The sequence below is a fragment of the Rosa rugosa genome, chromosome 3 (genome assembly GCF_958449725.1).
Source record: "Rosa rugosa chromosome 3, drRosRugo1.1, whole genome shotgun sequence".
Classification (NCBI taxonomy): Eukaryota; Viridiplantae; Streptophyta; class Magnoliopsida; order Rosales; family Rosaceae; genus Rosa; species Rosa rugosa.
In genome coordinates, this window is record NC_084822.1 from 1,107,719 (window position 1) to 1,127,908 (window position 20,190).

The following is a 20,190-nucleotide window of genomic DNA, read 5'->3' on the forward strand; positions in this document are numbered from 1 at the left end:
CCCTCAAGCTCTAAGTCAGCCACACCAACTAACAGTAGCTCAATCAACCTTCGTGTCCTTCCCGCACCTCCCAGCCTCAACCTGCAAACAAATAACCTTCTCGGCGAAGTGCGAGCCCTGGCCACACGCGGCCAACTAAACGAAGCACTCTCACTATTCTACACTCTTCAACCGCCACCAACTCAAACTCACTGCAACCAAACCTACGCCACTCTCTTCTACGCATGCTCTCGCCACCACTCCCTCCAACAAGGCCTCTCTCTGCACCATTACATGCTTGCCCACAACCCCATTACTCCTCCTGATCTCTTTGTCACCAACCACCTCATCAACATGTACGCCAAATTCGGCTACTTAGACCATGCCCACCATCTGTTCGATGAAATGCCCAGAAGAAACCTTGTCACCTGGACCGCTCTCATTTCCGGGTACGCACAGCGGGGTCGAGCTGAAGCTTGTTTTCGTTTATTTGCTGCCATGTTGCTGCATCACCTCCCGAATGAGTTTGCATTTGCCAGCGTGCTAAGTTCGTGTGCTGATAGTGATGGCGGATATGGCCGGCAGGTACACGCCCTCGCTTTGAAAATGTGCTTGGATGCTTGCGTTTACGTTGCGAATTCTCTCATTACCATGTATAGCAAGGTGTGTGATCATGGAGGTGTGTTTGATGTTAGTAGAGACGAGGCGTGGAAGGTGTTTCGAAGCATGGAATCCCGGAATCTTATATCGTGGAATTCCATGATTGCAGGGTTTCAGTGTCGTCGACTTGGAGCTCAAGCTATTGATCTGTTTGTACAAATGCACGTTGATGGACTCGAGTTTGACCGTGCCACACTTCTCAGCGTCTTATCTTCCTTGAATGGAGTAAATGACATTGATGATGTTGTGGTTACTAAGTTTTGTTATCAATTGCATTGTCTGGTTATCAAAACCGGGTTTATATTAGGAATTGAAGTGGTCACTGCACTAGTTAAAGCTTATTCAGATCTTGGAGGGGATGCTGCTGACTGTTACAGGCTCTTCTCTGAGACAAGTTGTCATCGGGATATTGTTGCGTGGACAGGCATTATGACAATATTTTCCGAGCGGGACCCTGAAGAAGCACTCTCCCTTTTTCATCAATTACGCAGGGAGAATTTAGCTCCAGACAGGTATACCTTCTCAATTGTTTTAAAAGCCTATGCAAGCCTTGCAGCCGAGCGCCATGCCTCAGCAGTTCATTCTCAAGTTATTAAAGGTGGGTTTGGGGGTGACACAGTCCTTGCAAACGCCTTGATCCATGCCTATGCTCGGTGTGGCTCCATTTCCTTGTCTAAACAAGTTTTTGATGGAATTGAGTTTCGTGATGTTGTTTCGTGGAACACAATGCTCAAGGCTTATGCCTTGTATGGACAAGCTACAGAGGCACTGCAGCTATTTTCACAAATGGACATCAAACCCGATTCTGCTACCTTTGTTTCTCTCCTCTGTGCTTGTAGCCATGCTGGACTGGTAGCAGAAGGAACCAGAATCTTTGACTCCATGCTTGAGAGATATGGAATTATACCTCTATGTGATCATTATGCCTGCATGGTTGACATTCTTGGTCGAGCTGGACGAGTTGGTGAGGCTGAGATGCTTGTAAGTAGAATACCAATGGAGCCCGATTCTGTAGTTTGGAGTGCACTCCTTGGATCGTGTAGGAAGCATGGAAATACACAGTTGGCCAAGTTAGCAGCTGATAGACTGAAGGAGTTGGCTCCAGAGTATTCATTAGTTTATGTACAAATGTCAAATATATATAGCTCTGATGGTAACTTTGGTGAAGCGGGCCTAATTAGGAAGGAAATGAAAGGGTCTCGAGTGAAAAAGGAACCTGGATTAAGCTGGATTGAGATCGGAAATCAGGTTCATGAGTTCTCCTCTGGAGGCCGACGCCATCCAGAAAGGACTCTTATAAGCAGAAAACTAAAAGAACTGATTGGACGGTTGAGGGAAATTGGTTATGTTCCAGATACAAGCTCATCCTTGCATGATGTGGAAGAGGAGCACAAAGAGGAGCAGCTGTACCATCATAGTGAGAAGCTAGCTTTAGTGTTTGCTATTATGAATGAAAGCAGTTTACATTGTGGTAGGACTGCTATAAAAATAATGAAGAATATCAGAGTATGCGTCGATTGCCATAACTTCATGAAGTTAGCATCAAATCTACTTCAAAAGGATATTGTTGTGAGAGACTCAAACCGCTTCCACCACTTTAAAGATGGCATATGTTCTTGCAATGATTACTGGTAAGCAGTAACAAAGGCATATACCTTGCCAAGATGCCATGAATAAGTATGAGAAGATTATCACGCTTCTTATCTGCATTTGCAACACCTCTGGAGGAGGAGGATGCCAAACTTCCCTGGCTGGTACTCATAGCGTGAGCTCTAAGGCCTTGGTTTCTCCAAATATTATATGCGCCTAAAATTAAGAAAAAGCATGAGAATTGGATCATACTACATCACAGAATGTCCTCTATTCAAGGAAATTTCTAATTATCAGAAGGGAAGGCCAAATAAGAAGAAGATCAACAAGATGATGAGGACGATGCCTAGAGCTCCTCCTTATGAGGCTAGAAAGGCTGTGTTGTAGAGTAGATTTTGAGCAGTAGACTACCAGAAAACGGTTGGTAGCTCTCTTTGATGTCAAGTATTTATCTGTTACATGCACAATAAAAGCTGAAGTAGCTCATCTTGCTTGAAGTTATATCATAATCTGAGGAACAAGTCGACAATGGCCATTATTACTTAACTTTCCGATTTGTTTCAAAGTAATCGAGTTAATCCGATGTTTAGATTTGAAGCCCAGTCATTGCATTGCTTTGGATTTTGGAATGCCCAAGTAGGATAAGAAGAGACTGAACAAATGGTGGCTCTCTGTGGCTTATTTCAAAGTTCCATCACCTATTGCAAGCAGCAGAAGGTGATACTGATATATATAGTAGCAGAAACCATGAAGGTTGATTGAGAAAGCTTACTCATCAGATCATGCTTGGAGACAAGGGGCTGACCTTGGTGGAAGTACCCTTAAATTTCTTGGTAGATCAATATGTGTGTGTGTGTGTGTGTCTGCGTGGTATGTAAGAAAGTATGAATGAGTTGGAATTGAATAATAATATATCATTTGTTTTCATGTTTTCTACCTTGCCCTTTGAATCTAGCTGTTCTAACTCTCGTATAGTTTTAGCCGGCACTACATTGATGTCAACAATCTTGATCGATGTCTTTTGCAATTAGGTCATTGTTGTGTATGGCTATTGATGAGTGAAACTGTTTTGCTTCACCAATCTAAAAGGTTAGATCCACCTCTCAACTAAGGGCTTAGAATTACTGATCTTATATTTAATTGTATATGAATGTGTTTCAGACTTGTGTAACTTTCGTATATCCTCTTTAACTTGTGCAAGATCATCAAACAATCAATGAGGGTAATCCGCCTTTATTTATAAGCATTTTTCTTAGATCATACCACCACACTGTCAAGTTGATCCTTTTTTTGTGAACCCATGAACATTCTCTTTCCTTAGTTGATTGTTGGGTTTATAACTTTATATGTGTACTTCATTAATAGCTTGTTCTGCAAAGATATATACAATCATGAATCGGAGTTTGTTATTGAATCCAAATAGCTTATGAAAAGGCCAAAGCATGGCTGTTGGGTAAACAGAATAGAGGGTTGTGATTGCAGCAAGAAAGACTGACAGAAAGTTTGAAAACAGGGTCGTGAGCTAAATTGAATATGCAGATAGTTTTATATTTTGTTTTTTATTAGAACAAAAAATAGGCAGATATTTCTCTTGTTATGTAATTGTCAAATTTTAGAGTATTGGTGGGATTAAAGTCTTCTGGAAATGCTCATAAGACAGCTGACCCTCAAGTTAGTTAGCTGCTGAAGCTGGGGGAACAAGTTGAAATGATTAGTGAGTTCCAACTGTTGGAAGAGTGGATGAAAGTTAGGATTAAAATGAAACCTTTGATGTGAAGAGACTAAGGAAAGCTTATTGTATCTGATTGTTATACTGCAATATAATTACTATTTTCCACTAATATCTTGAAATTTGTTTCTTTCATCATTGCAAACTTGTATCAAAATTGAGCTATAGTTACAAATTCAATCACCATCTTGTTTTGCAGCCTTCTCTAACAAATGAAAGCGAATTGCTGTCAACATCACACATGAACCACACACTTTGCTGTTTATAGGCTGCGCAAAAGAAGTTGGCATCAATTCTACTTCAACAGGAAATTTATTGTGAGAGACTCAAATCCTTCCACCACAATTTATGTCGGCATACGATCTTGCAAATGACTCTTGGTACATAACAAACTAGGAGCAACAAACCAAACCAAGCCAATCGTGCTTGCATTTATCTGCATGCTATTGATGGTGGAACTTTTCTGTGATGTCCGTGGAACATTTTGAGCCAGTTTCGACTATGATAAGACATTTCAGAATAGCACAACTATGTGCCCAACACAGATATACATTAGCTACCGTTGCGTTGTTTTACATTTTGATGCTTCATTCCTAGATGCCTAATATATATTTCTATGCTAGAAGCTCAAAAAGCGTATTCTTTCTGTATAGATGATGAATGTCAAATTCATCCGATTAATCTAGTAAATGCTGCTGGACTTCTAACAAAAGCACCTCAAAAATGGACGAAGATTTGGTTAAAAAAAAAAAAATAGTGGTTGAAACCGGTCCATTGGCCACGTGTCAGTTTTATCCGTGGTAAACTGGTGCAATCAGGTAAAAGCCGACTCCAAATGTGATTCGGATTCACGATATATATAAACGACGTCGCCTAGTTTGAGAAGAAATCATTGGCTTAATTAAAAGGGCTCAGGACTTGAGGACTCGGGAAGGCCGTCTGAAATCGTTTATAGGGTTCCGTCGTCTCCGATCTCAGCAAAGCTCTCACCATGTCGACCAACACAAAATTCAGCGTTTACGTAGGTCAGTCATCTCTTCCTCCTTTCAAATTCGCTCAGCATTGTTTGGTTTCAGCTCTGAAACACAGACAAAATTCTTTTCTTTCCATGTTAGTTTCCCAGACATTTAATTTAATTATTCTTAGCTTGAAATAGATAGATAGTAATCTAGAATTGTTTCGATTCGCAGACTAAAGGTTCCGATAAATTCAGTTACTTTGTCAAATCTATCATTTTTCCCTCCCTTATTAAATTTATTTCCTCTTCGTAATTGGATGTTTGATTTTTGTTGGAAGTTGGTTGGAATGGTGTGAAAGAAAATTGATTGGTAGGTTGTAAGAGAAAAAGTTGGATGCAAAATATATTCCTACTTCTCTTTTGGGCTTTTCTAATTTTTTTATAATGTATAGCTTATGGGAGAATTGTGGTAGGGATATGCAATTTTTCGTAAGCTATGTAGAAGTTTGTTTATTATAGTAGTATCTTGGGCTTGAGTTGAGATAAAGATCAGTGTTTGAAACCACCTCAACTTGTTATGCTCTGTGTGTGTCTGCGGAGTTCATGTTGTGGGGAAGTAGTTTCTTCTATCTATGCTAAAGGATTATTTTTACAATAACTGGTCGATGCATAATACTTGGGTCCTATATGTTTTTGATTTCCTCCTCTTTGACTTTTTATGTTTAGATCAAGATTGAACTACTGTGTTGTATTCCGCTTGTCATATCTAAGTTTTGCTTTTTTACTTACTTGACATTTATTTAACAGGTAGTTTGGACGAGCGGGTGAGTGATAGAGTGTTATATGATATTCTAATTCAGGCAGGGAGGGTAGTTGACCTGCACATCCCTCGAGACAAGGAAACCGACAGGCCTAAAGGTTATGCTTTTGCAGAATATGAAACTGAGGAGATTGCTGAGTATGCTGTTAGGCTTTTCTCCGGTCTTGTGACTCTCTACAATCGAACACTCAAGTTTGCGGTAATTTTATGCCTTCCACTTCTTTAGTTCTCCATGAATGGGCTCCATTACGCACGCTCGCGCGCACACACACATACTTGTTGAATACCTTCTTTGCCTGGATAATATTTGTGTATCTAGTGTTTTAAAGTCATTTTACCAATAATTCTCATGTTCTCTAGCTGTTTGGCCTTGCTTTTGGTGCTCCTCTTGCATTTGTAGATACTGTGCCTGTTTTCAATAATGGTCTGAAACATTGAGTAATCTGTTACTTCACCAAATCAAGCTCATGATTTATATACTTGCTCTTTTGTTCTGACGACATTAATATTAGCTCATGGCGATCTTCGTGTGATTGTTGACATACATGCTTTCGCAGTTTTTGCACCAAATGTTAGTAGTTCTCTAGTTGGGTTGACACTTGATTTTTTGTTCCACAGATTTCTGGGCAAGACAAGCCTTCACCTAATGTTGCTTCTACAGTAATGCCCACAACCAATGTTTCTAACAAATTGAGGTCTCCCCCTGTACCTATTAACAATGTAGAAAACTTGCAGAATTCAATGAGCTTATCAGCACCCTGCAAAATTCCAGCTTATGCAGAAACTTATCCCTCAGGTGATTTGTTTATTCTTTTCTTTTCGTTTGATTTGCCTATTTCTTCTCAACTTAAAATGTCATATTATAAACTTGCTGAGACATTCTTTTTTATTCAGTGCCCATTCCCCCTGGTGTAAATAACCAATCTAATGGATTACATTTGAATGGCAACAATTTCGAGTATAGTCGAAGAGTTATTGGGGCAACATTGGATACCATTAGTCGCCCTAGGTCACGCCGCTATGATATGAGTAATCCAATTTCCTATCCGTCCTACTAAAATTAAAGAATGAAGATTATAGATACCTCCATGGCTAATTTTCCTGATAAATTATTAAACTGAGGTATCTTATGGTTAGTGGATGCTACATTAAGCTAGTTTGGTCTGTTAGTATGCCAGTTTATAGGTGTACCCAGGTATGTATATTTGCTGTACTTCTTGTTGTACTTTCTATGTTTAGACTTGGTAAAGTGTAGTTGAATTGTCTAATTATGCTTCCCCTTTAGAAGGCTGAACTTTGGAACTCCTGAAAGCGAAAGCAAATTTCTCATATGATTGCTTGTTTATCTGCGTTGTTATCTCTTAATTTGATTCTTGTTGCTTTGATTTTGGTTATATAAATGTACTTCTACATAAGTTAAAAAAAGAAAGAAAAAAAAGTTGATTTAGGCTGTGATGATGCGACTTGTGCTCTAAATAATTAGTTAACCTGTGAGAAGTTATTTGTCTGCTACCTATTTTATGCAGCTTTCTTTATATACCCATGTCGTTCCAATATTTATTGAAGCTGTGTATTTTATTTTATTTTTGGACAGAGGAGGTTTTTTTTTTTTGGGGGGTGGGGGTGTTGTGTTGTTTTGTGTAGGGGATCTGACTGCTAATCTTGCCAAATCCTAGCCACTTCCGTACCTTCCTCACCAGTTGGGCTAATTCCCAAGGGCTTTGTATATAGAATAATTATCTGAGTTGAATTGTTTAGAGTTGTTAGCTTATTATTAACTCATGGGTGACCTGGTTTGACGTCTCTCTAACTGGTTTGTCAAATGTAATGATATGTCTTGCTGTGTTTTTTTTTTTTTTTTCCTTTCTTTCTTTGCAACGGATAATTTACAATCCCAAGATGAATTGTTGATTAGAAAGAAAGAACAAAAAATGAATGCAGTTAACATTGTTAATGAATCAACTAATATTGATGCGGTCATGATGGAGCAGTGTAAAAAAAAAAAAAATTGTGAGCTTTATCACACTGTTGGGAAAGTACTGTGTACTGTAGTGGTAGTCAGTGGGTCCATAGGTTATTGGATAATTAGAAATGATACATTTGAATTGATGTCGTTAAATAAACTTTCAATGAGAGCAGTAAGGTTTAAAAGATTGATGTGCGATGTTGTAAAAAGATTCATCTGCAGAGTCAAGAGATCGTGTTTTATTTTTACAGTCAAGTCTGGGAGGGTTTATTAAGATCATATAGGCATCGAGGATAAAGGAAGAAGTGGGGTTCCAGGACAGGTAGCATGGGAATAGAAAGTTGCAATGTTGATTGCAAGGGATTTTTGTCTTATGTGCTCAAGTCTCCACTGTGATTATTGTTGCCATATTCAATGGAGTTTGATTATGTTTTGAGATATATTATTACAATTTGATTTAATACAGTCTCGTATTTTCATTGGACTGTTTAGCCTTGCTTGGTCTTTTTTTTTTTTTTTTCGTCTTTGGCAGTCTGAGTTGCTGGATCTGCTTTTGATTAACAAGTTCTGGATTTAGTGGTGTTCACCTGTTCACCAGGTGACTAAGGATTTTGTGGTCATCCTCCATTGGATTCATTAAGGGTTTGAATTAAATTCATGGATTTTATGTGTTTCAATTTTAACCCTTGATATTTTATCCAAGGGTGGTTGACCACCAGATTCATGGTCACTGACCAGGTGAACATCCTCATAATACTTTCATTATAGACATGCTGTCTCCCGTTTTAACGATGGTCTCAGTACCCAATTTTTGGACTACATTAGCTGATGTGTTCATTAATGAGGCCATGAGGGCGTGTAGATCCACATGCTACATAATGTGGTCATCTAAAACGCTTCGGAGTGGTTGATTTACCGTACTTGTCTTTTTCTCTCTTCCTGAGTATTGGTGGTCCAGGCTCAGTTGGCTGTAACTGGTAAATATCTCCCAGCTCTCCTGGAAGTTTGATCTAGCTGCCGTATTTGGTAACATCGGATTTGGCACTACACGAGTTTATTGTCATATTTTGCATGTGCAGTTGCTTGTCTCACCTACATGCATTCTAATAAGCTTTATTAGACTAGAGTGATATATGAGAGTCTCAATTGGATGAAATTAAAATTAGATTGAGTACAATTCTCATCTTGCAATTTGCCTGCGCTTATTGTTAAGCTTTATGCTAGCCTACTGTTGGTTTGATGGGGTTGCGGGTGTCACAGGACAGTCTCACCACCCCTTTAGGAACTACCAAGAGATGGGCATCCTTGACGTTATGCCTGAAGTAGTCTTATTTTACAAACTATTTTGCACTGTTCTCCGAATTTCTCTAGTTTCATTGACTAGCTTGGAACTGGTTATAAGGATGGCAAAAATCCCCAGCGGAGCGGAGCTCCATTGGATACCCGCCCCTAATGGGGGGAGAATTCAGGGACAAATGGGGATGGGGATCCCCAATCCCCGCTATCTAAGATTGGGGATGGGGTGGGGATGGTATTGTGATCCCTATCTCCAAACCCGCCCCAATAATATATATACATATATTTAATTTATATATTTTTTATTTATATATATATATTAATTTATTTTTTATAATAAATCACAAATATATGCATATACTATTTTACTTTAATGGCTACACTTTTACTTTAATGGTGTTTTGACTTTTTCACTCACTGAATTATGATTTATGAATCTAATCATATTTTAATTTTAGTTGTTGTAGATTTTGATTTTAAAAAAGGCAATATGAGAAAAAATTTATTTCATTTTATTAAATTCTTATTGGGGATTTGGGGCAGGTTTGGAGGCTTAGTCCCCAGTGGGGATGGTGACGGAGAAACCCCAATATATTTTTATTAGGGATTGGGGTGGGGATGGGGGTAGAGAATGACTCCAGAGATGGGAATGGTATTGTGATTCCCATCCCCAATCCGCCCTATTGACATCCCTAACTGGTAATTGTCTTGGGTCACAGGCTACAGAAGGGCTTGATTTTTCAGCTGTGATTTTATAGTTTTGGTATAAGTGTGGCTTACTTTTGAACGAGCTTAATTGTTGATGACCAGTTTAGTTTGGGCCTTAAATCTTTACGATGTAATGGTGTTGAATGAATCAATCTTTGTGGACAACAATATATTATTTTTCTTTTCTGGAAAGTAATTAATTAATGTTGAATTTCTACATACTAATGATCCAATATTTATGTGCTTCATCTCCTCACTTGCAAGCAAGAGAACCTGTTATCACCCCTAAACTTTGTGTCGAACTTGATGGTGCAGGTTCTCCGTGATGAATCTATATGGCTTCTTGAATAGTAATGCGTGCAAAATTTTCATGTAATGTCGTGTAAATTGCCTTGAACTTGAAAAATAAGGGGATACAAATTGCTCCCATTACTAATTACTCCAAGTTCAATGAAATATCATTTCGGTTTTCTTGAACTTGTGGTATAAAAAGAATGAAGAAATAGCGTTGGGTATTATTGTTATGAGCGGAGTGTTGGCGGTCAATTTGGTGGTGGTGTTGTTATGTAGATTGTGGTGCTGTGCTTCTGGATTCTGGTGTTTACAAATCCGATTTCAAGATCTACATCTGAATTCTAGTTCGTCTTTGGATTTAGAGTTGCGGGTGGCAGTTGTTTTTGAAATTGAATAATGTTGTGTGTACCACCTCTAATGCGGGAGTCTTCAATAAGAACAATATGAGAACTTTTTCTAATTAGATGAGTAGTCTAAATTTTAATTGAAATGTTTTTTCTTCAACACAGATTATCCAATCGTTTGATTTAAAAGTCTTCATTAAAGTTTGTCCAAAAATAAAAAAGGTTCTCATTAAAGATGAACCAATTAGAAACGAATTTGGATTTTGATGCGGATTCTAATCAAAATCTATTTCGATGATAGATTTACGTGTATATCGATAACGTAAAACAAAAATATTAGTAATACATCTACAAATAAATATTCCAAAACAAAAAGCTTAAACTCTCTCAAATAAACCGTCTTTGCTGGTTCAAGAAATATTGGCCTTGCTTCAGTTCCTAATGCTGAAGGAAGCGTGCTGCGTGATGGCTTCTACCATGCTCTCATCCTTAATTGCAGAAAGTTAGTTGTGGAAGGGGATTCCAAGCTGGTAATCGACATATCAACAAGAAGTGCGGCCTCCCTTGGCGTCTCCGAACCTTAGTAAGAGATATTCTCAACCTTGCTGCCAACTTTGAAGATATCTCTTTTAGTCAGATTCCTCGGGAAGCAAATTTTGTTGTGAATGCAATCGCTAATTAAGGGCACATTTTGAAGGTTCCTGCTATGTGGAAGGAAAAATTGCCGCTTTCTGCCTTATCAGCTTTTAATTTTGACAAGTTTAGTTAGGATTGTATTAGAGCAACTCCAACAGCTTCCCTAAATTTTAATTTTTCTCTATTTTAGGGAAAAATAAGCATATTTTGCTCTAACAGATTTCATATAACTATCCCTATTTTAGGGATAGTGAGCAAAGAGAAACCCAAATTCCCTAAATTTATAGCAAACTTTAAAATTTTAAGGAATAATTATGGAGATTTTAAAGATTGCTGTAAAATAGGGAATCTGTTGGAGTTGAAGAAGAAAAAGAGGCTAAAGCTTTGACTTTTGCTTTCCTATAATACTGAAATTATAGAAAAGCTGTTGGAGTTGCTCTTAGGAGCTTCAAGTTGTAACTTCTGTTTTTCTCTTGAAAAAAAAAAAAGAAAGTGTGACATTGTTGTTCATCGAGCCTTAGCTTTGTATTGGGCCTCGTAGCCCTAGATTTTGCTATACCCCTTGTAATCTCTTAGCCTCCGAGTTTCAAAAGTTACATAATTTAGTTTTTTTTTCAACAAAGTTACATAATGGGAAAATTACTGGTCCCCCCTTTAACTTTTGGTGCGTCGACAGTTCAGTCCCTGTTATTCCAATTTTAACAGATAACTCCCCAAACATTCAAATTTCACACAATTTGATCCAAAATTACCATTTTACCCCTCACTTATTTTTTTTTGTTTTTTGTTTTATTCTTCTCTCTCTCTCTTTCATACATATGTATATATATGTGTGTGTGTGTGTGTGTATGTATATATATTTTTTATTCTTCTCTCTCTCTTTATATATATATATGTATGTGTGTGTGTGTGTGTGTGTGAGTATATATGTATGTATGTATGTATGTATGTATATATGTATGTATATGTGTGTGTATATTTTTATTCTTCTCTCTCTCTTTTTATATATATTTATATGTATATATGTGTGTGTGTACATATACATATGCAGATATATACATATATATCTAATGTGTTTATGTATTTGGTAAGTCTATATACTATGTTTATGTTTCATATTATAAAAAAAATTCACAACTTTTATATATCTAATGTGTGTGTGTGTATCTATATATATATATATATATATATATATATATATATATATATATATATATATGTATGTATGTATATGTATATGTATATGTAGATATATAAATATATGTATAATTTTATACATATGTGTGTGTGTGTGTATATATATATATATATATATATGTATGTATGTATGTATGTATGTATGTATAGATATATGTATATATGTGTGTGTGTGTGTGTGAAAAAAGGAAGTGAGGGGTAAAATGGTAATTTTGGATCAAATTGTGTGAAATTTGAATGTTTGGGGAGTTATCTGTTAAAATTGGAATAACAGGGACTAAACTGTCGACGCACCAAAAGTTAAAGGGGGGACCAGTAATTTCCCCTTACATAATTTAGTTGCTACTTATTAAGAAAACAGTTATGGTATAACTTTTGACTAAACTGTTTGATTAAATTTTGCTGAATATATTTTGCTACTTGAACTTATAAATTTAGTAGTTTACATAATATAAGTAATACCAAATTGAGTCTTCCACTCTCTCGCTTGCAATATGCAAATAGTGAAACTACAAACAAATGGCACCGAAGTATTTGGTTTTGGTTTTCGTAAGGCCCAAAAACGATTGGTACTAACTGGATGGAAGGCCCAATGTCATCTACTACACGAAGAGGCAAACGACGCCGTACCAGCCTGATTATAATCGAACGCCTCCTCTGTTTCCCTGTGTAGTCTTCCATTTTGGTCTGAGCTTTGAGAAATGGCTTTGCGCGTGGGAATGCTCAGGTCCGGCAGAGACCACTTGGCCTCCATTTTCGGCTTTCGGAGGTGGACCCACATCGCCGCCATGCCTCCGCCGTCTTTGTTTGGGTCTGTTCAGAACCGAATCGCTTCCCCACATTTTGTTCTGTCGGAATTCGATCGGGAGGCAGACACCGGTTTCGGGTTCCCAAGTATCTCCTTCGGTGGTTTCATGGAGCTCATGGCTGTCCCCAAGAGGAAGGTATATAATTCTATCTGGGATTTCCAACTATTTACTCACTTAGGGGTTTAGGGTTTAAGCCAAACAGCTCTTATTTACTGTTTGCTGATGTTGTTTCATTTTACGAATAATAAATACGAATGGGTTTCTGTCATACAATTGAAGGCGTGATTTGTACTATGATTTGGGGCTTCATCTCCTCTTTTGGATTCTGTTTGTTATCATATTTCACGTTTACAAGATGATGTGTAGAGTTTTGACCTTCAATGCTGTATATCATGCAGACTTCTCCCCACAAGAGAGGCATAAGGAATGGCCCAAAGGCTTTGAAACCTGTTCGGGTTATAATCCGATGCAAGTAAGTTCTCTCCAAGCCAACTTAGCCTTTTATTTTCAAGTGGAAGTCCAAGTAGTTTACTGAGCACTTGTTCAGTTTGTCAATCAAGTCTAGTATAATTAGGTAACATTTCACATTGTTGATATTTAGTTTCGGATTATGGTTTTTTTTAGAGAATGGGAATGTGGTGGACTACTTCCTTAACTTGGCTAAAAGGAAAAAGATTTTGTTAGGCCGGTACTCTTTTGCAACTGATGTCAGTAATTAATTGAAGGCATGCATTTGGTGACCAGTTGAAATCATTCAAGTCATCTAGTTTATGTCAATGGACTTAGCAGGGCGGTAGAGCATTGGGCTTGAGGCTTTTGAGCGGACATACGTTAAGAGATCATCGTGAAATTGGAAACTTTAGATGTGATTTAGTACCAAGGATCAATACTTCATTCCTCGCCCAAAAAATGTGATAATGCGTGTGTCTTTTATTGTTCTTTTCATGTTGAGTACACCGATATCCCAGCATATAGTATAAATGGTCGTCATATTATTATACCATTTCATGCTTAATTGCTTGAAAATGAGAACCTTCAGATACTGATGCACAATGGATCATTTTGATGTCCAACAATATTTGCTTGCAGGAGTTGTGGTCGAGTCAAGCTGCCGCACTATTATTGTTGCAGTGGACATAGGGGAAATGACAGTAATGGCTCAATTAGTTAGATTAGATGTTGTATCTGCCTTATAAGCATTTGAAGCTTTCTCTGTTGGATTTGTTCTTTTCCTCTTTCCCATCAATAAAGGGTTTGCTATCAAGTGGCTCGCTTCTAGTTCTGATCAAACTAACATATGTCCAGTACTCCAGTTACGTTCATTACACTTATTTTGCATATTATCGTTCAAAAGGAGGCATTAATCCATCTCTAACTTTCTGATGAACACAGAATGAGGGATTGACTCCAGGGATTCTATGACAGTCGACATAAACTATGCATATATTGCATTTGTATAGGATAAGATTTCACAGTTTTATTTTTATGAAACCAGCCTTATTCTTTTTTCTAACATCATTTTAGAGTTTCTCTGAGAAACAAGATGCTGAGATGGTCTACATATATTTCTCTAAAGTTTAATCAAAGTTTTTGGCTATTATCATCTAAGCTTTTTCACTAGCACACTCTGGCCGATGAATCCTGGAGAAGTTCATCTTTTATTTCTTAACTCGTACACTTTCCCGACAACTTAGTCGTCAGATGTCTGTCCCTTACTTATTTTTAGCAAACTTGGCTGTTGAATGAGTCGTTAGGTGACAACAGATGCATGTTTGGGTGACAATTTTCATACATGTTTGTGCTCGAAAACCATAGATGCATGTTTGGTTGTTCCCAGGTTCTTAATTTGCGACAGGTCACTCGAAGTTAATCTGGAACAGATTTTACTTTGTGAATTTTCTTATCATCCCACTTTGAAAAATCATAAAACAAATTGGGTCCCTAATTTTCAATCCTTCGGTTCAGGAAGTGTTAAAAATCGTGCTTTAAAAATAGGGAAATTTCTGTGAAAAATGTCAATTTTATAATTTTCGAGAGTCTTTGAGAGAGGAGGTTCAAATACAAAATTTGGAGGTATGAATAGAACTATCAATGTTTACAGGAAAGAGATTAAACGTGTATCCCTTCAGTTATTCAAGAGCTGGAGAAAAGCTAAATCAACTGAAATTATCCAAATCTGCTTCATTCAGTTCGGTTTTGATTAAGAATTTGAAAAAATTACCAGCCCTAGAGCTTTCGATTACGAAAGTGACTGAGCATGTATAAGTTTTACGGGCACTTTTATCTACATTGTAGTTTAATTTCATTTTCCTCGATCTGTCCAGACATCTTTGAACTATAGGAAGTCTTAAAGAAAGATTGTGTGCCTTTCCTTTCTTTTCGTGTGCATTACATACCATGTGACAACAGGAGGAATCCATTGTTCAACTCTTCAACAATATGAAAAACCAAAAAGCTTTGATTTTGATTCATAAATAGCTCTATGTGAGCTTAAGAATGCCTACTTTCCAAACCCTTGTTGGAAAGAAGCAAAGACAAACAACTATCCAACATATTTGGGATCCTTTTGGAAGATCAATTGAGATCCTTTTCCAAATCCTTTTGGGATCCTTATTGGAAAGAAGAAAAGACAAACAAATATCCCACATATTTACACTAGCTAGTATATATAGCTTCAATTGAGATTTGCAAAGTATGCTAATGGTCCGACTATAGCACCATTTATGTATGTTGCAGGCTCTGAATGACTATAATCGGTGCGATCATCTGGAAACCCATCATTCTGATTTGGACCTCCAACAACAGCTCCAACTAGGAGGTTAGGATTTGGATTTGATGAATAGAAGAATGGTTGGAAACCAGCTTCACAACCTATGGTTTTTGGATGACTTGCCAATGAGGGCAATGAAGATCCTCTGTGGTGAATTCTCTTAGGATAGCGAGGTCCATAACCTACCATGTAGGATATGTTCAGTGGGTTTACCCCTAATATGTAGTCCACCTGAAATTTGAAATCTCCATCAAGTCAAGCCATAGATCATGTATCACGTATCCACATATGCATGTGTGAATATAGTAAGGATAATCGTCTGATATTTTATGTTGTCTAACTGTTAGTCTCGCACTACGTATAAAACAAAACTCTAGCATACAATGATTCATATTGGCAGTTTGAATTTCCAACAAGGTTTTTAAGTAGATTTACCTGTCTCTTGGCAATGTTTCTTAAAGTGCTTGAAGTGACAACAAGATTGCCACAGTTAAACCTGTGCTTTGTGGCAGACATGTACTTGGAATAGGTAGTAAGCAAGAATGTTATTGAGGTGACATATTGGAGGTTACTTTCAGGCAGCTTGAATATGAGCCCTCCTACAATTTCAAGGAGTCTTAGAATTTGATTAAAATCTTTTAAAATCTTAAACTAAGTAGTAGTGGAATGTAGAAACAGTCATATCTTACCTTTTGTATATTGTGTGCTTGAAGAGGGTGAGTTGGGCAAAATCCGGCACATAAATTGCTCAGCTTGTTGTTTATATGAGTCAAAATTCTTGTCATTGTTCAACACTGCCCTCTGAAAAGCAAGCCATTCTTTTCAATTACAAAGGTTTATAGTTGAACAAAATAAACTTAGAATTTTATAGATGAAATTTTACCCTTGATAGCAGAACATAAGCACCAGCAAATTTGTTGTCCCAGCTGAAGATATCTGGTGAATCACCAGCTCCCAAGGATTTCAAGAAATTGAAATAAAAGTCATCATTTGTTGCTCTAAGAAGCCATGCAGCACCCCAAACTAGCTCATCCTGAAATCATTTAACGCCTTAAAGAAGTTAATAAATTAAAACATAGTATATTCACCTTCTTAATTAACCCATATATTCATTGTTAAGTCTTGTAGTGCCAGTAGTTACGAACATATATTCATAAATTCAGAGGTCTTAAATTCAAATCTCCTTCTCTCAATAGTGATAATAATCATAAAACAAAAGAGTGATGCTACGTACACCAAATATATTTACCAAAATTTGATCCTAAATGATGTGGCAAGTGATGTGTCAACTGCCACATAATCATCTTAACTATATAATTTCCAACTTGTTTTATTATTTTCACTTTTTGCCTATTATTTTCATCTATTTTTAGGGTAAAAACTGAAGATCAGAAACCCAATGAATTTCTTTCATATGCAGGACATTGTTTTCTTTCTTTTCAAATCCTAGAATCGAAGACCATGCATGCTGTTGTAGCAATTAATATTGAAAAAGACATTTCTAATTGGTTCCATAGATCTTATCTTCCCAATGTGCTCATTCTCTAATTGAACAAATAAAAAATTCTAAACATCTTTATGTAGAAAATTGATGGGCAGGAGATGCAAAACTACCTCTTCAAAGATTAAGCATCTGTGAAAAGAACTTGCTCATCTCAAATTGAGCTATGTTCCATTTTTGTGCAACATAGATAAATGCTATTAATTTGAGAAAAGACGAACGTGCTCTTAGGTTGGATTCAATGAATCAATGTCAGGTAGCTAGAACCCTAAATCTGAACATTGAAGATAAAATCAGCGAATTTTTTTTTTAGATAAAAAGAAATTAATAATTTTTATTTAATTAACAAAAAAAGAAAGTAGACATGTTAGAAACTATTGGGATGTAAATGATTACGTGGCAGTTCATCATTTGGGACTCAATTTTGGTAAAAAAAATTTGGGATCCCAAGCGTTTTTCAAAACGAAATTTCCAAAATAATAAATTAACCCAACAAAGTCACCAAGAGCCAAAAGTGCTTTTGAATTAATCAAAAAAGTTATATTTTATAACTAAAATATAAAATAAAACTATTTAGATTTTAGGAATAGTTTTGAGAATCACTTAAAAGTAGTTATGAGAAATTTCCTCGTTTAAAAGCGTTTTTTTATTTATTTTTTAAATAGTTCCTAATAATTTGAAGCCAAGCAAAATGATAACATACCTTGTATCCTGAATATGAGCAATAAAATGGGCAAACAGCAGAACCAAGTGAATCACTGTAGGCACCTCTGTACTGAATTGCAAACTGAAATACTTTCTTGGCTGTTCTTAATAACAATTTTGAATACTTGAGGTCAACCCTTCGGAAAACCATAGAAGCAGCAGCCAATGCGGCCGCCGTCTCTCCAGCAACATCCGAACCAGGATTGCTAGGTGAGATCCAGTACACGGTTCGAACCGTGTCCATGTCTTCGGGCCTTTCCCAACACTTGTGGTCTACATCAGGGTCCCCGATCCCAACGTAGAGCCTGTCGGGCGTGGCTCGAGCACACTTTAGAAGGTAGTTTGCGGACCATCGGATTGCGGCCCGGGTATTCGTTAGTTGGGGCTCCATTTTTTTGCTATATTCAAGTGATCCCCATGATAGCATTGTCGCAGTGAAAGCCATTGGGAAGTTGAATTTGACATTGTCTCCACCATCATAGTATCCTCCAGTTAAGTCCACCTATCAAAGAGTTCCACAAAATTTTCAGTATCTTCCAGTCTTTTAGTCCTCAAAAGGCAATATATATATATGTTTTAGAAACTAGAATAAGAAACTGAAGAAATAGAAGCATATTTACTAACGTACTTTTGCGAGTTGACCATCGGAAAGTCCAGAATTGGACCTCCAGGTAATTTGCTGGGCAGCGCCGGAGGGGAGCTTGCCTGACCTCTGTCCCTGGAAGAAGAGGATGGACTTTGCAAGGGCATCTCTGTAATTTGGGTTGCCTGCTTGGACTATACCAATACTAGTGCCCAATGATATCAACACAGAGATGAGGAACAACGAAGACATTGCCATTGATATACTAAATTTGTCTCCACATTAAGCACCAACTTACTAATGGCTTTGTTAAAACTCCCATGACTTTGTTGGAGTGATGAAATGCCTTTAAATAGGGGCGGGAAGCCCAGTTGCTAATTCTGGCTTTTTGTTCAACCACTTATTCTTCTTCTTTTTTTGTTATTTTCTTTTTATTTACTTGTTTTTCTTTTGGAATTCGAAAGAAAATTACAACTTAAATCTCTGGATTTTCCAATATTTTAGTTTATTATGCATGAGCTTAAAAACTACTATACTAAGGACAATACGAAACCAAACATAATATTATAAATATTGATAGCTAGCTGAAAATATTTATTAATACAAATAACATACAATGGTAGAGAACTTCATTCAGCTATGAAATTAATCTAAAATGTACAGAATTAGTCTACTGCTGTACTAGTCTATTGTACTAACGTATTAATTAAGGAAGAGGTTTGCGATTTATGAGCAAGCCATGTGTCAACCCCTAAACCCTAATAATATAGCAATTACCGATTAACCTGCTTGGGATTCATCAGTACAAAGTTTATTTGTCTTTACAACAAATTTAGAGAGCTTAAGCTTTTCTTTGGATTAATCCCATTTAAGGAAATTAAGCTGATGCATCACTGCATCATCATCATCTAGGCATATCACTTCATCTGAGGAAGTGAAGGTCCAACCAAGTCACCTGGTCCATATGGGATGCCTCCTATATTTTTCCAACATTATTAGGAGACTATTAGGGCAGAAGTGACTACTGTGGTTCAAGATTTTTTGCATTCGGACCAGCTTCTAAAACAGATAAACTACACTCATATATAGGCCTTTGATTACACGCATTTTTATACGTGTAATTATATCTAAAACACTAGAATTAAGCTAATCCTCAAGCTAATTAATTTATAGTTAATCCATTTTTATTTATTTGTAGGTAATAAGTGGAGTTATGGAAATTGCGAGAAAACAAAGCGAAAATGGAGCTAATTGGAGTTATCGACAAAAAGACGAAAAGTCAACAAGAGTCAGCGGGTCAATGCAAGCAAATATGTGAAAATCATTGGTTTGAGCTCGGAAAAAGCAAAAGAAGAAGAAGAAAATTGAAGCAAAGAAAAAGTTGTATCAAGTAATTATTTGATTAATTAACCCTTGTATTAATTAATTAAGAGATTAATTAATCAAGGGATTAATTAATTATGCTCAGCCAAATGTCCCGTGAGCAATTAAACCATAATTGCTTGCTTAATCAGGTTGAGCCAGTTGGAGACTACCACGTGCTTGAGTGCCAGACCATCCCTCTCTTTCTCCTTGCCCACTCCCATGCTGCCACATGGCAGCCCTTATCCCCCCTTTCCTCTTGGTTACGAAAGCAGCTGCCACC

General features: G+C 37.0%; 4 protein-coding genes across 6 annotated transcripts; 3 read left to right on the plus strand and 1 right to left on the minus strand.

Moving 5' to 3' along the window:
• Nucleotides 1-3: 3 nt before the first annotated feature.
• LOC133735858 (pentatricopeptide repeat-containing protein At1g71420-like) lies at nucleotides 4-3,159 on the plus strand (the record flags this gene model as incomplete). Its single annotated transcript, XM_062163294.1, has 1 exon — nucleotides 4-3,159. A coding segment is annotated over one exon (2,271 nt), but the record flags the coding sequence as incomplete, so codon positions are not given.
• Nucleotides 3,160-4,834: 1,675 nt separating this feature from the next.
• Nucleotides 4,835-10,465, plus strand: LOC133738294 (uncharacterized). 3 transcript variants are annotated; one of them, XM_062165804.1, is made up of 5 exons: nucleotides 4,835-4,983; nucleotides 5,724-5,935; nucleotides 6,355-6,396; nucleotides 6,472-6,532; nucleotides 6,631-7,081. In XM_062165804.1, exons 1-5 carry the CDS (start codon nucleotides 4,950-4,952, stop codon nucleotides 6,792-6,794), a joined length of 513 nt encoding a protein of 170 aa, XP_062021788.1. In that variant the 5' UTR covers nucleotides 4,835-4,949; the 3' UTR covers nucleotides 6,795-7,081. The 3 variants fall into 3 exon arrangements, with proteins under 3 accessions (XP_062021788.1, XP_062021790.1, XP_062021787.1); XM_062165806.1 differs by lacking the exon at nucleotides 6,631-7,081 and adding an exon at nucleotides 10,022-10,465 and having other exon boundaries at nucleotides 6,355-6,532; XM_062165803.1 differs by having other exon boundaries at nucleotides 6,355-6,532.
• A 2,350-nt stretch (nucleotides 10,466-12,815) lies between these two features.
• On the plus strand, nucleotides 12,816-14,250 carry LOC133739552 (uncharacterized). The gene is made up of 3 exons (XM_062167337.1): nucleotides 12,816-13,121; nucleotides 13,385-13,458; nucleotides 14,076-14,250. Exons 1-3 carry the CDS (start codon nucleotides 12,879-12,881, stop codon nucleotides 14,155-14,157), a joined length of 399 nt encoding a protein of 132 aa, XP_062023321.1. The 5' UTR covers nucleotides 12,816-12,878; the 3' UTR covers nucleotides 14,158-14,250.
• A 1,176-nt stretch (nucleotides 14,251-15,426) lies between these two features.
• Nucleotides 15,427-18,879, minus strand: LOC133739393 (endoglucanase 3-like). Its single transcript, XM_062167172.1, has 6 exons — nucleotides 18,591-18,879; nucleotides 17,961-18,464; nucleotides 16,640-16,789; nucleotides 16,446-16,557; nucleotides 16,192-16,355; nucleotides 15,427-15,987 (listed from the first exon to the last, which is right to left on the minus strand). Exons 1-6 carry the CDS (start codon nucleotides 18,801-18,803, stop codon nucleotides 15,661-15,663), a joined length of 1,470 nt encoding a protein of 489 aa, XP_062023156.1. The 5' UTR covers nucleotides 18,804-18,879; the 3' UTR covers nucleotides 15,427-15,660.
• Nucleotides 18,880-20,190: the final 1,311 nt, after the last annotated feature.

Excerpts from the sequence above, each read along its gene's own strand:
- LOC133738294 (XM_062165803.1), top strand. The coding sequence starts at position 4,950 with ATGTCGACCAACACAAAATTCAGCGTTTACGTAG. Across the intron at positions 4,984-5,723 it reads AAAATTCAGCGTTTACGTAG|GTAGTTTGGACGAGCGGGTG; the intron begins GTCAGTCATCTC and ends TTTATTTAACAG. Across the intron at positions 6,533-6,630 it reads TGCAGAAACTTATCCCTCAG|TGCCCATTCCCCCTGGTGTA; the intron begins GTGATTTGTTTA and ends TTTTTTATTCAG.
- LOC133739552 (XM_062167337.1), top strand. The coding sequence starts at position 12,879 with ATGGCTTTGCGCGTGGGAATGCTCAGGTCCGGCAGAGACCACTTGGCC. Across the intron at positions 13,122-13,384 it reads TGGCTGTCCCCAAGAGGAAG|ACTTCTCCCCACAAGAGAGG; the intron begins GTATATAATTCT and ends TATATCATGCAG. Across the intron at positions 13,459-14,075 it reads CGGGTTATAATCCGATGCAA|GAGTTGTGGTCGAGTCAAGC; the intron begins GTAAGTTCTCTC and ends ATTTGCTTGCAG.
- LOC133739393 (XM_062167172.1), bottom strand. The coding sequence starts at position 18,803 with ATGGCAATGTCTTCGTTGTTCCTCATCTCTGTGTTGATATCATTGGGC. Across the intron at positions 18,465-18,590 it reads CCGATGGTCAACTCGCAAAA|GTGGACTTAACTGGAGGATA; the intron begins GTACGTTAGTAA and ends ACTCTTTGATAG. Across the intron at positions 16,356-16,445 it reads AAGCACACAATATACAAAAG|GAGGGCTCATATTCAAGCTG; the intron begins GTAAGATATGAC and ends TTGAAATTGTAG.